The 13,905-nt window shown below is 43.4% G+C and overlaps 2 protein-coding genes across 4 annotated transcripts in view; one reads left to right on the forward strand and one right to left on the reverse strand.

Moving 5' to 3' along the window:
* The window catches only part of ap1s3b (adaptor related protein complex 1 subunit sigma 3b), a 4,574-nt gene extending 2,644 nt beyond the window's left edge, over positions 1-1,930 (forward strand). For 2 of the 3 annotated variants that reach the window (XM_014329660.2, XM_014329659.2), the window contains exons 5-6: positions 918-979; positions 1,154-1,930. In XM_014329660.2, the coding sequence (XP_014185146.1) occupies positions 918-959 (42 nt within the window). In that variant the 3' untranslated portion in view covers positions 960-979; positions 1,154-1,930. The remainder of the gene's footprint in view (positions 1-917; positions 980-1,153) is intronic. The other variant, XM_005948524.2, reaches the window with a different exon arrangement.
* A 176-nt stretch (positions 1,931-2,106) lies between these two features.
* On the reverse strand, positions 2,107-5,413 carry scg2b (secretogranin II b). The gene is made up of 2 exons (XM_005948528.3): positions 5,294-5,413; positions 2,107-4,771 (listed from the first exon to the last, which is right to left on the reverse strand). The coding sequence occupies exon 2, from the start codon at positions 4,752-4,754 to the stop codon at positions 2,961-2,963; it is 1,794 nt and encodes a 597-aa protein (XP_005948590.1). The 5' UTR covers positions 4,755-4,771; positions 5,294-5,413; the 3' UTR covers positions 2,107-2,960.
* Positions 5,414-13,905: the final 8,492 nt, after the last annotated feature.

Below are 13,905 nucleotides of genomic sequence, written 5' to 3' on the forward strand. Positions count from 1 at the left end.
GACTAATGTAAATAAAATGTCTTAAATATGCATTTTATCCACTGTGCAAATTAGTGCATGTTTAAGGAGGCAGTGCCTTTTTTTTTTTTTTTTTTTAATTTATTTACTTGCAGCTCTTAGGAAGTTTCACGGTTTATCTGTTGGTTAATTCTTATTAGTAAAACAGACACTGAAATGCTGTTTTCCTCAGAAATCCCCATTCCAGTAGCACTTACATACAGCGAACCTTACAGAATGACAGGCTGGAATAAATCTGTATCAGCTCTCTTCAGTGTTCAGTTAAAAAGTTGCAATACCAAAAAAACTATACTTAATGTAAGTGCTCAACAGGAGAAGGTTAATGGTGATACATTGTATTTAACAGACTTCACTTGTAGTGTCTCCTTTTAAAGCAATGTTGCCATGTTTTCAAATGTATTCCAAAGTTTGTTTATTTATTTAAATCATGGTTGTGGGGTATTTTGAAAGGCCCAGATACCTGAAATTAGTGCTTACTGTTTACTTTAAGCAACACGAGTATTGTGTGAGGCTCTGACATGGGAACGTGATGTGTGTGTGCGTGCGAAGTAGTCGGTGCATTGTAGAATCCAATCAAATGTGGTGATCCCTGTTGTGCCTTTGTCTTCCTCATAACTAAAAGGCATGTGGATAGTAGTGGCTGCTCCCTCTTTGTTTTATAGGTCTGTGTTTTGCTGTTTTTCTTACCCCTTATGTGTCTCTCTCTCTCTGTCTGGGTGTTAGCGTGAGACAGATTTTCTTTAAATGTTAGCGCTGATGCTTCCTGCTCTCCCTGTAGGCTCGTGGCTCTCTGCGTAGCTGGGTGTGTTGTTCGGTGCTCCTGAGTCAGGGTGATTAACACTTTTTATCTAGAGTGATGCAGTTTAGTCTCCCATTCATTTTGACCATTATCGCTTCAGGATGACATCAGTGAGTGGTATGAGGTGGAGCTGTTTGGATGACCTTGAATATGGACAGAAAGGTTAGATGTTCCGCTTATGTTAGTGCATTGCTGTGCTCAGCACTTTGTAACAGGTGATGTGTAGATGTGTGACTGTGGATATGATTTTGTATTACACTGCACTTTTTGGAGTCTGGGAACCTGATTGTTTTTTTTCATCCCTTGTGCTTTCTTTTCTATTTTTTTTTTCCTTAGACATTGGAGGAGTACATGAGCAAACCTGCATTTTAGCTTGTGGGGGTGGGGGACAAAAGGACATGAACTAACAGCAAAGAAGAAGACGGGAGCAAGATGTGCTATATAGCAGTCACATACTTTTCTGAACCTGAAAATCGAGCGAACTTCGATTCTACTGAACATTTTCAGAAGAGAAAAATCTGGCTTTACTTGAATGTCTGCCTAAATCATAGCTTTGTGCATCATGTCTTTTGTGGCGACTCTAATATACATTAACAGTAATGCATTCAAGTGAAAGGAGAGTTTGTATGGGTGCGTTTCTGTGTGGAGGATATGGGTTGGGGTTGGGAGGGGTTTTTCGATGTCAATTGCAGTTATTAAATTTGAAGTAATAACAAGATGGTGGGTATTTAAAGGGAAAAAAAATCATGATCAGGAAGTGATGTTCCGATTTCCAAATTTCCTGTATTTATCATGTATTAATATGTCAGAAATTAATGTTTGGAGTCTGTCTGAGAAGTCTCTGATATATATATTTTTTGTGTGTGTGCCAATCACTCAGCAACTTACGGAGTTACTTACAGCACAGAACTCGTTTTGATATAACACTGATACCAATGATTACCTGCTGTTTTTAATGTGCAAGACATACAACGTGTGTTTGACTGTTAGTCTTTTAAAAAGGGCACTTGCTATGCTAGTGTGGGTGTGATTTTCTTTTTTTTTCTTTTTTTAAATGTATACATTTGATGTGCATTTTCTGATGTTACAAATAAAATGTTTTTTGATAAGCAATTTGCTTTGAGTAGTGACTTGTTATATTGGTGCTGAATGTTTAATTTGAATGAATGCTCATATGTATGTCGCTGTATCCCGCCATCCCCGCCCCCCCAAAATAATGCACATGCTGCTTTGGCTTCCTTTTATATGCAACATTTATATTTGTTTAATAAGGCAACACAACTCAGAAAGAAGAAAAATAATACCGCTGATGCTTTATTCATCTGTGATTGATCACACATTGTTGAACATGTACAAAAATGGTTTAAAAATGAGCATACATAGCACAATCACTGTTAGGCCAACAATACAGAGCTTCGCAGTATGAAAGGGGCTGGAAGGCAGGCGACGTTCTGATATTGAGACTTGGAAATAATTATCTGTAATAACAACATTAAATCCACTAACCCTGAATATATCACGAGTCACAACAACACTCGCTCTGAGGCCAGCACACTGCCCTAATGAAAAATTCCTATAATATTCCAATAGTACTCCAAATACGCCGTGTACTTGTGTTTTTAAATTCCCGGTCAGCATCATACTGAATAATTTACATGAATATTCACATATGTAATTGAATAGTTTTGACATGGATGAAAAATAAGCATCTTCACCGTTACTCATTTGATTACAGTTGAAAATATAGTGCTGTTTACAAACACATTTAATGTAAACAAACCTTCAACAACATCACAAATCTTTAATAACTTGGGTTTGGTTGTTAAATTTATTCTTTTTTTCTTTTCTTTATTAACTGGCAATTTGAGATTGGTAAGAGGTTCGCAACCTAAGGGAGGAACCTAAAATCTCTTGTATAACTATATATTAATAATAATATAAGGTTCTTGCAGCAAGTAGGGACTTTTTTTTTTTATTTGATTTGTAAGAGTGCTGTAGTTCATTTTCGTTAGGGAGATATTAGTCATACCGGCTATAGTTCATATAATAGAAATTTGTAAACTAGATCACGTCCACCAAACTTTATTTTTCAGACAGTATATATACTAAATTCATAATTTCGTGCGTCTGGCAGGACATCTGGCTACATCCCGGCCACTGTTTTTTCACGGTGCTCCTCCTCTTCGTTTACGGTTTGAGGGGCCGAGGTTTTAGCCGTTATCTTTTCTTTCCCCTGCATTTCTGTGGGCTTTACGTTCTCCTCTGTGGCCTCCTCGGTTTCCCTCTTGACCAGTGGCCTTTTCTCATTGTCCACTTGCCCCAAGTAGTCCATTGCGCGCTCGTACAGCTCGTACGGGAACTGCGCCTTCAGCTGCGCCTGGGTGTCCCGCTTGGTGATTGTGTTGGGGTACTCTGTGAGAATTTTTGCCGCCAGGTATGTTGTCACCTCGTCTTCCACGTCACCGCCGTCGTCGTCGTCACTGTCAGCCTCACGCTTCAGGGGCATTTTGTTGAGCTCGGAGAGAAACAGGTTCTCCCTGCGTCCGGAGGGAGGGGGGATTTTAACTGGACCTGAATTTGCAGCAGGGTTGGACGCAGCAGGCATTCTGTCTGAGGGCTGAGAGGTCTTCATGGGTCTCTGCACCACGGGGTACTCGTTACTGATTGTCTCTACCCCGATGATGTCTAAAAAGTCCTCTCTGTCCATATCATCAGGGATTGTCTTGCTTTTCAGCGGCAGTCTGCGGCTGAAGTACCTTATCTTGGGGGTTTGGCCAGCATTCGTGTAACGAGCCGCGGCTTGTGGATCGCGGTGGAGCTTTCGGAGCTCCTCGGTGAGCAGCATATCGATAAGGTCTTGTGGAGGGACGTGCAGCTTCAGGGAAAGCTCCAGCAACTCCTTCACGGTCCGAGGATCCACGATAGAGGGACGGATCAGTCTCTTTTTCTGCTCACCGGTCCTATCCCTCTTCTGCGTCTGGTCACTCATCTCCAGGACTTTCAGCAGGTAGTAATCTACGAGCTTAGTGTCATCATCAGCCTCCTCTTGGTTCTGGCTGGCCCGGCGTTGCATCTCCTCCCTCTCTGATTCCTCCTGGTCACTGAGCGCCCTGTCCATTTCTTCATGGCTCCCGTTGACCATCTCCTCCGCCTCTTCCCTCTCCTCCATGGGGACCCACTCCTCGCCTCCGGCCACATCCTCATAGGCCTGGTTTCTCAGGCTGAGTCGGTCCTCTTCTTCCTCCCCGTCGTCCCCGTCTCTCTTCTGCCCACCGATTGTGGGCATCCTCCCGAGCTCATCAAAGATGGACCGCAAATTGGCGAGGCTCTGGGGTGTGTACTGCTCATCCAGGTCCTCGGTGGCCCGCTTGGAAGCGTCAGTATTTTCCTCGTCCTCAAACATCAGTGGGTACTTCTTGTGGGGTCTGGGGAAGTTACCGTAATCTACTGGTGCGCCCTCAGGCATTTCAGTATCTTTGGTGCGGTGCCTGTGAGCTCGGCGGTCATTTCTCGGCGGCGTTGGGGGGCTAAGCTTTGCGTCCTTCCCGGTCTGATCCTGGAGGGACCTGAGCAGAGCTTTCATCAGCTGCTCAGCGGTAATGTCCTGCCTCTGCATGCCCTGGGAAGGCTGGTGATCCCCGGGACCTTCGTCCTGCTGCGAGGCGAGCTGAAGCAGGACCCTGAACTTCTCCACTTCGTCGTAATCCACGGGTTCAGGCTGGCCCCCGTTTCGTTGCTGCTTCAGGTTTTCAATGTACTCCAGGGCTTTCATCATGTCGGCGCTGGGTGGATACGCAGCCGGCTGCCCCTCACTCTCCCCTCCTCGGAGCCTGTAGTGACGGGGGAGAGACGCAGCCTGCACGGCGCATCCATGAAGGAGGAAGGCGAGCAGGACCACGGCTCCCCCCGCGGGCAACTTGTGGTGAAAATGCAGCATTATAGGCAAATTATTACCTGGAAAACAAGAGAGAGGACAATGATGGTGAAGCAGCTGGGAGGGGGAAAAGATCATAGATTATTTCCCTCTCTTCGGTTATCTTATTAACTAAAAGCTTATCAGGAAGCAACGAGCACGATCGTAAACAATTCTGTTTTGATCTGGGGTTTGTGCGCCTGTCGGGGAGTTACGCTTCGCAAACTGAACGATGTGTTGGTGTGCGTGTGGAGAAACATTCACATCACTGGATGAGTCACTCCCCGTCTGGTTATTGACGTCTTAAAAAAATCTGATTTCCTCCCGTCAGCATCCACATTAACTAAAAACAATCCTCCGTTACTACAACTCACTGTAATCCCCGACTGTAGAAGGATATAGTTTTCTTTCTATTTCATTCGTTCTAACGGAACGTGTCGAAATCTGCGAGAAGCTGTGATTTAAAAAATAGAAAAAAGACTGTCTTTCAATTTTACCCGTCTAGATGTGAATCAGAATAAAAAAAACGGAATCAAATAAATAAAAAAGAAATCGTGGTTTACCTTTGGCAGTAAAGCTCAGACAGCAGTAAGGGTGTATGACATCTCCTCAGTAGCGATGCTGTTCTCTTCTGTTTTCAGCACTCGGACAGCTCCCCTGGTTATATGAGGCAACACCTGACCACCGCGTCATCACACAGCACACGCAATAACCGGCCCTAAAAATCCATATAAATGATTCAGGTTTATGATATGGCATACTAATAGCTGTGTTTAAAAATAGCCTTGGACGCTGTCTGTTGCACAGCAGCGCTGTGTAGAAGATGCTGACAGGAAGGATGTTTGGAGCTGCTGCTTGGGAAAAACAAAAAGAAATAAAGCCGTTTGTTAGATTCAGCTGTGGAAACAATGAAAATGTTAACTTTGCATGTACAGGAGAGCTGATTTGATTGAAGTGAAACCAACTCTTAGGTGCCAGTTTTATGAGATGTAGAACTAAACGTGCCAACGCCAAATCCCTCTTTGTAACGAGAGGTTCTTAAAAATGCACTTTTGGTCATGAAAAACAACATCGCTGCACGTTCTCAACTTGGCATCGGAAGAGTTAAACCCTCTAGCGATGACTCACAGGCTAAAACCACCGCGGAGTTGCTGTCGCAGTTGAGCAGCCCCCACCAAACCCCTCCTCCTTCTCCTGCTCTCTCTTTCTCTCTCCCTTCGATGACAGAGATGTGATAAACACTGGGCCTCTGTTGGGGGCCAGAAGCTCCGGCATTCCGCAGGACCACAAGATGTAAAGGTCTACAGCAGACGAGATAAAAGGTGGCGACAGGTGAAGTTTATGGTGAGATCAAAAGCCTTATTAAACACTTGGGCTATCACTGTTATCGCACAGTGACGCCTTCATGCTAAACCAATCAAGAGCACTACACGAGGTGTCCAAGGTTCTACAGTACATGAACAGATGCCACACAGACTTGTTATACTTTATCCACGTGTTTGAATACCTTAATATATTTAAGTTGATGTGAACAGTAACATTCCTGTAGTATTCCCGTTTCATGTTTTCGTTTCAAGTGTCTCCTTACAACCCTCCTCTGATGCTCCAACAACATCTCAAGTCTCTAAAGAGCTTCAGGTCAGCGTCCTCTGACATCCCACACATACAAGTACTCTTTCATTTCAGCCCAGCTCTGCCTTTCCTGCCCTATTTCCATCTCACATCTAATTGCATCCGCTGTCCTGCTCTATCGTTTCATATTTTCCATCCTTTCACATCTCTTAAAGAAAGAAAAACTGCTTTTACTTTATCCTCAGTACCAAAAGTCACAGAGGGATGGGGGAGGGAGGAAGGTGCTTTTGAAACTCGACTGTGCCGTCAGCTGCCTGTCACGTACGGCTGAAGAGCTGCAGAGACCCTCGTGACGTTGAAAGACCCACTGTGCTGCTGTGCCTGCTGCCTTGTTTAAGTCCATCTCGGTGTGGGTGTGAGAGGGGGGAGCAAATGGAAAAAAACTGAATCACAGATCAAAGCACAGTTAAAGGGAAAGGAGGAGAGGTGTGGTGGTGTTTGGAGAATGTGTTAGCTCTCAGCATCACACACTGGACGTGGTGACTCTCCATTTAGAAACAGCCATCGCCATGGGGGACGGCAGCGGTGTCAGAGGTCACAGCAGTCGCATCGCTGCTGTATAAATTGAGTTGAACTGTGTCTCTCTTCAAAAGGGCACATTTTCCTGCATGTATATTAAGAAACTGATGATGGAACATGCTTACTGTCGCCTATCTGTTTTGCTGAAAGTGAACAAGCACACAGAACTACTTGAAGATCAATTTTTGGCTCATTTGTTGGCCGTGATGCTGGCCGATGTCTTGTGTGCGTGAGTGAAAGTGACAGGGTGAATGAGAGCTGTCTCACATCATGTTTGAAGGAAATGGTCCCCTGCTCAATCTCCTTTTAAATTTTTGCCTTGTGTCCTTTTACAGTGTAAAAACAAGCACGCCGATGTGTCAGAAATGCTCAAATGCTATTCAACTTCTAAATATAACTTCTGCAATGCATGTTTAAGCAACAAGCAACATTTTAGTAGATATTTCTCTGCCAGTGTCTGAGCTGTGGGTCAGTAAGAAAAACAGCCTGGTGGTCTGGATGTTGTGATGTGAGCTGTTAAATATCTGGTAGAGTTTAAAGGATGCGTGCGCTTCTATTTGCGTGTTTATCTCTTGTTGTGGAAGTTATACCAACCCCCCTGGGCACTGTGATGATTCTGAGTGATGGATCAGAGGTTTCTAAACTCATATCCCAGCAGGCCGCTGCTGGTAAAAGATTCACTGACTGAATCTGTTATTCGTCTCCGGGGCTTGTGATGTGCTGTCTCTGTGCATCATTCTGTACTGATTAATTACTTCAGATGCTAAAAAGAAAATAAACATTCCCAGTGAACGGCACTATTGCATTCTCTCTGTCTTTTTCTCTCTTTATCAATGAGAGTAACATCAGGGCACGGAGAAAATGATAGTAATTAGATTACGAGTCTTTAGTGCCACTCTCATCCTCTCATGGGTTTTGTTTCCTGCTTCTTCAGTGCCCTTCTTCTTCTTTCTCTCCATTGAACTCTATAAGTCTATCGATAGCAAAGCCCATTATTAGACAAAACAGAAATCATTTTGGCAAAGTGTTGATGATACCATTCCCTCCTTTGGTTGCTAAGTTACACAGAAGTATGCTTTGGAGGCGCCCTTCCATTAATTCAGTTCTGAAGTTTATCTTTCCACTGAAATATTTCTCTGAGCCTCCTTCTACATCTGCTCTGCCTTCAGATGAAATAACTCAAAGATGTTCTGCACTATCTAAATAATTTTAAAAACAACAACAGCATGGCAGTCAGGGTGTCCTGGCAAATCAGAAGAGCTGAGGTCAGGGCACTGTGTTCCAACCCAGCTCTTTCACAGCTCCTCAGATTATGATCTGGAGATCTCACCAAGTAGAGTTATCATCTTCAGCTCCCCCAACCCCACCCCCCATTAAAAATAAGCCTCGTAAAAAAATTAAAGAGCTTAAAGAGCCTCCTTTAAAAGACCCGTAATTACATACTTTTGCAGGAAAAGTTTTTCGTCTCTGTTTTGATCGTGAACCTTTTTTGTATTCGGCTCTTACTCAAGGTGCTTTTCAGGGAGAAGAGAAAACATGACATGAATTCCTTTTATGACTCGTGGATTTTTCAGATTCTGGACTCGTGCCATTTTTCTAACAAAGCAGAGACTCAGAATCACAGATGTGCAGTGCAGACTTTATTAACTGAGCTGGTATTTTTCAGGGTGGGGGTCCTTTAGGCCTGAGAGAGAAACGCATGAAAACCACACATTTACAGGTTTCAAGGCAAACAGATGTAGAGTCACAATGTTCTGACCTGTAGTCAGAGAATACTGAGAATGAGCCTCTTTTTCTAGGAGGAAATGATTTGCTTAATGGACAGTCTTGGTTGTATGTTAAAAATGTTATTCTTTCAGCAAGTGACTTCATTTTGCTTCCTTTCTTCTTCAATCTGTAAAACCATGCAAGTTCTCCTCTATAATCATGAAATGATATATTTCTTTCACTCCTGTTTAAACCCAGCAGCCCTGCTGTTCTGGGTGATACCGCTGCTGTTTCCTTGCACATAAGCCAGAGATGTGGGGGGGAGAAAATTAGACTAGCTCAACAATGGCTTGCTTCCGTCATTATAATAAAGGAGTACACACCCATATACAAACTCAAACACATACACCGTGTGACAAATGGTCTTTTTGTTTGTTTGGTTTTACTTTACTTTATGCTCTGAGTTCAGATTCTTGCATCAGTCAGCTCAAGGACCTGTGACTCAGCCGAGATCTTCAGCAATCAACACCGATTTCCTGGAATGGTCTAAGCATTCAGTGTGTGCGCTTAAATAATGTTGTGTGCGAAAAAAAAAGAAAAAAAGAAGAAGATATAGATAGAGCTGCATGTAGTCAGCCCCTCCTCCTCCTTTGTTTTGTTTAACTCCTCCTCACCTCTTCACCCACCCACCCCCAGTCACCACATCATGAGGCGGGAGGGCACGCGCAATGGCGCGCCCGTTGTCATGGCTCACCTTCCTTTTAACCAACGTCTCCATGGTGACGCTGTCTCACTTGCCTTTCATCTGCCTCCACCTTCATCTCTTCCCACAGGTTGGTATCCTCGTCTCCTTCATTAGACTCTCCAGTTTAGCTGGCCGTTTTCTCAGTGACGTGCATTCATTACATTTTCTCCTTCTGCTGTACCCATCTGGCTCATCCTTCTCCTTGAGCCAATTACTGCAAGTAAAGCATGGTCCTTGTCTTCAGGAGGCAGGTTGTTTCAGGAACAGAGATGATGGTGATTAGAGCCACAATATGTTGTCTGAGCCATTAGGATGGAAGGACAGAAACAAGGAGAGGAAGCATGCTAGCTGAGCAGCATAGGGAGGGCAGAGGAGAAATGAATGAAACAAGGTGGAGATTCAATACAAGCGTAGCCTTTCTAAAAGGGCAAATGCCCACGTAATGCTACAGGAATGCAGGAGAGGACCTGTGGGATTGGATCAAATATCTCTGCTTTAATGAGACTGGCTTCAACAGCCAAGCCTCCATTCCTCCTCTGCTAATGATCATCTCTGGATTCCTTCCATTAAAAAAAACAAAAATAAATAGTTCGACATGTTTGGAAATGTGCTTATTAATTTTCTCGAGTTAGGCTATATGAGAGTGCTGTTGCCACTCTAATTTTTCCAGTTAGCTCATGAAAAGGACTGGAAATATGAGGGGTCTTGCCAAAACAAATCGTTCTTCCACTAATCAATTATATACCTTGTTCCTTTAATCAGTACAAAACCAGAATGTTTGGGGCGATTTCACAGGTTTTGTGCGCCAACACTGTTTCTTGGCTAAGTGTCAGGAATACCCTGGAGTCTTGGCCGGGTTCATGGGAACTTGCTCCCAACTGATAAACAACATGCACTTACGTTTAAGCATGACGTTGCCAATTTCCAGCTACGCATTTAACAAAAACGATTCCCTTCACTCTTATTTAAGTGCATACTTCTATTTAAAACATATATTTCTGATGATTTTGTGCCTCTTTTTTTTTTTTAGCTCACTTAAGCATAGTGAACACCAGTGAACACCAGGCTTTGTGCCATTCTTTTCCTCTCCTCATCTCATGTTTTTTTTCTTACCGTCTGACAAAGGTGCTATTTTAGTCATGCCTACCTGGCTGTCTCCACCGTCACAGCCTGATTCTTTAGCAACCACATTTTTTCCCTTCTCCTTTTAACTTCTCTTCAGCCCTTTTCAGCAGTGCCCCCAACTAGCCTCTCAACCTCAGCATCACTCTTTTCACTCCTTGTTGTTACCTTTCATACCCCATGCTTCTTTACACTGTACATATTAATGAATGCGAGCACTCGCCATGTTGTTCTGAATCATACTGAGAGGATGTGTGTATGTGTGTGTGGCTGCGCATGCATGCGTATATGAGCACACGTGCTCAGATTCGTGTGTATGGTGAGGGATTCAGCATGACGCACTGGCTGACGTCACCAGAGGCCCAGTGAGGATGTGTTTATTGATGAAGAAATCCTGTCAATGAAGAGAGAAGAATAAGAGCGAGCACACGCCACAGTAACCTGTTTTTTAAAACTGTAGAATATGAATCAGAAAACATTCAATTTAATCAGATTTATTGTGGCCATATGAGAAGCTGTTTGGAATTAATAATGCACATATTCACAGAAAAAAGAAAAGGAATGATCCATCAACATTTCTGCCTTTCCAGCTGCTCTTTTTGCCTCCCTAATTAGTTGTTCTTAACAGTCTAATATGTTCCTAATTTGCTTAACTGTAACCCACACTGTCTTGGTAACAGAGATGATTGTCATGTTCATTAAAGCGTGACACCTTTTCCAGTCTTCCTCTGCAAACACAGTTTTTTTTAATGCAAAGCTGCTGGGAAAAGTGTTTTTTTTGTTGCAAATGTGAGTCATTAAATATGTTTTGGGTGTTGCTCTAATACCAGCTCCAGCACAGAAATAGCCTACTGTAGCTTTGTTGTTCTATTAGAAAGCCAGCGCCTGTGTTTCTTGCGCACCACATGGAGCTCACTGGATGTTTAACAGTGTCCCTGCAGCGTGGCACTATCAACAAGACAAGCCGTCTTTGTTCTGAGAATTTTAAATGCGCATGCTATTTCTGCCTCCTCTACTTCTCCCCACAGTTCGTCCTCTGATCTTTCCGTTAGTTAGCCTAGTTCCATCTCATTCTTGGACCCTGCCACCACTCCCTTCTGCCACTCTTCCACCTCTCCTCCATCTCTTCCTTTCCTCTCCTGCCCTTTTCCTTCACCGATGCTTCCTCATCTCTGCAGTCTCTGTCTCTTCCTTCACCACTCCCCGTTGGTGCGATGATGCTGTCCTGGCTGCCTCCCAAACCCCCACAAACTTCGCTCCTCCACCCCCACACCTCCCTCCCGATGCTATAAATACCCAGCATCGGTGAGTCATCGCCCAGACGTATCAGTTGCCTCTCTCTCTTCTTTCTGCTTCACCATCCTCACCCCCCCACCACCCGCTATCGCTTTGCTCAAGCTCATTACCAGACCTCACACATTTTCCCACCTCTACTTTGGCCCCAGCTCCACAATGACCCAGCTGAGCTAAGCTGAGGTCGCGGTGCCCATGCCCGGCACGGAGCAGCCTGCCGTGAGAGTGTGAAGCCAGAGGTCAACCTAACACATTACCAGCCAAAAAACCCAAAAACAAAACCAGCATGAAACAGAGGATTAACACGACTAACCAAAACTTTACTGCATCACATTCACCGACTTCCCAATTAGTCAATGGAAAATGTCACCATTTACCAAAGAAACATGTTCATATTTAACAGTATCAACTAATCTGTTTGTTTCAGGACTTAAATGCAATTATACCACACTAATAATGAAGTGGTATGGCCCACTAATATCTAGTATTAGTGTTACATTTCACTGAATTTCAACATGAGATATTTTTGCTTCTTTTTTCTTGTAAAACCTTGGCTCTTAAATGTAATTGAAATTATTTATTTATTTATTTAAACCCATACACTGGGAGTTCAAGTGATGTAAATGCACCGTCAAACGCTTACATTTAAAAAACAAACTTTTTCTTTCACCTTTTCCTCGGCTGCCTCTAATCCACAGTTCATTGTATATCTTTGTGTGCCAGTAGTGGGCAGGGATACCTTAATCCCAGTCCTCAGCCTCAGATGTAATCTTTTTTTTTCCAGACACCACCCACTTCTCCAGAGTTATAAAGGCAGCTAACGTTCGGCTTCGGCTCCTTGTGTAAACTTCAGTATGGCTTATTGGCTTGCAGTAGTGTGTGTGCATAGAACACAGAAAGTTTTTTGCGCACCTCTGAGTCATAAGTAGGCAGGGAGAGAGAGAGAGAGAGAGAGAGTCGAGCAAAGCGAGGAGAGGGAGAAAGAAAGGAGCAAAAAAAACCAGTAGGAATAAAGTGTCAGAGAGCAAACCGAGGACAAGCACGGGAACATGCACATATACACACACGCACACGCACGCTCACAAACTAACCACATATATAATATGAAAGATGTCCTTCACTGTTTCCTTGCTGTTGTTGTCTTTGTGGTAGAGCCACTCTTCTGTGTGTGTGTGTGTGTGTGTGTGTGTTTGTGTGTGTGTGCGTGCGTGCGTCAGAATCAGTGGGCTAATAAGGGAGCATTATGCTTCTGACTCACTCACTCGTCCCATAGGGTTGGATGGAGCGAATAAAGAGGAGGAAGAGGAGGGGTTGGAAGAATTGCTTGACTCTCTGTGGTCTCGTAGATTCATTTTAAATAAAGGAGCAGCAGACATGGTACCGGCAGAATGAAAAGTGTTCTCCCTGACATTAAAGACTGGCATGCGCTTCATCTGATTTCATCTCTTGGTGTGAATTGATATGAACTGTGATGTGAATTGTAATGCAGACTCTGGTACTGTAAAGTTTACTTGCACCCATTATTAACTTGTGCTTAGCTAATCAGGCCTTTTACAGAGTGAGCACTCCAGACGGTAACACTGAACTAGTGTATAGAATAATTGGGTGCAGTTGTGCTTTTCACTTTTGTTTTTATATTTATATTTTAGATATATTTATATTTAAATCCCCATGTTTACAGCAGTACAGGCCCACTTACAGCCTGGAACAAAATAGCCGTTCTTTGAATGAAGCTTCAGTTCAGCTGTTTTTAGTCTCTGGACCTCTCAACGATGTTTGGGGTATTTTTTTTTACTGCACTTCCTTGATAGATGGTACAGTACTGTGCAAAAGTTTCAAGCCACTTCTCATATTTTCCTAGGAAAATTGTAAATGGTTGAGGTAATTTATTGAAATGTGCAAGCAAAATAAATGCATAGGAATATGGTATATATGGCAGAAAAAGGTATGAGCACCTTTATTCTTCAACACAGTCTGAAGTAGAGTTCAGGAGTAGTTCTCTGGGCTTCTTCTTTTGTACTTTTCTCTGTCATATGACCCAACTCTGCTATTGGGTTCAGGTTCTAGGGAGGCCAATCCATGACTAATAGAATTCTAATGTGTGTTTTTCTATCTAGGTATGGTTTCACTGCACTAGCAGTGTGTTTGCAATCATTG

The sequence above is a fragment of the Haplochromis burtoni genome, unplaced genomic scaffold, assembly GCF_018398535.1.
Source record: "Haplochromis burtoni strain Fernald_Lab_line unplaced genomic scaffold, NCSU_Asbu1 Contig_608, whole genome shotgun sequence".
Lineage (NCBI taxonomy): Eukaryota > Metazoa > Chordata > Actinopteri > Cichliformes > Cichlidae > Haplochromis > Haplochromis burtoni.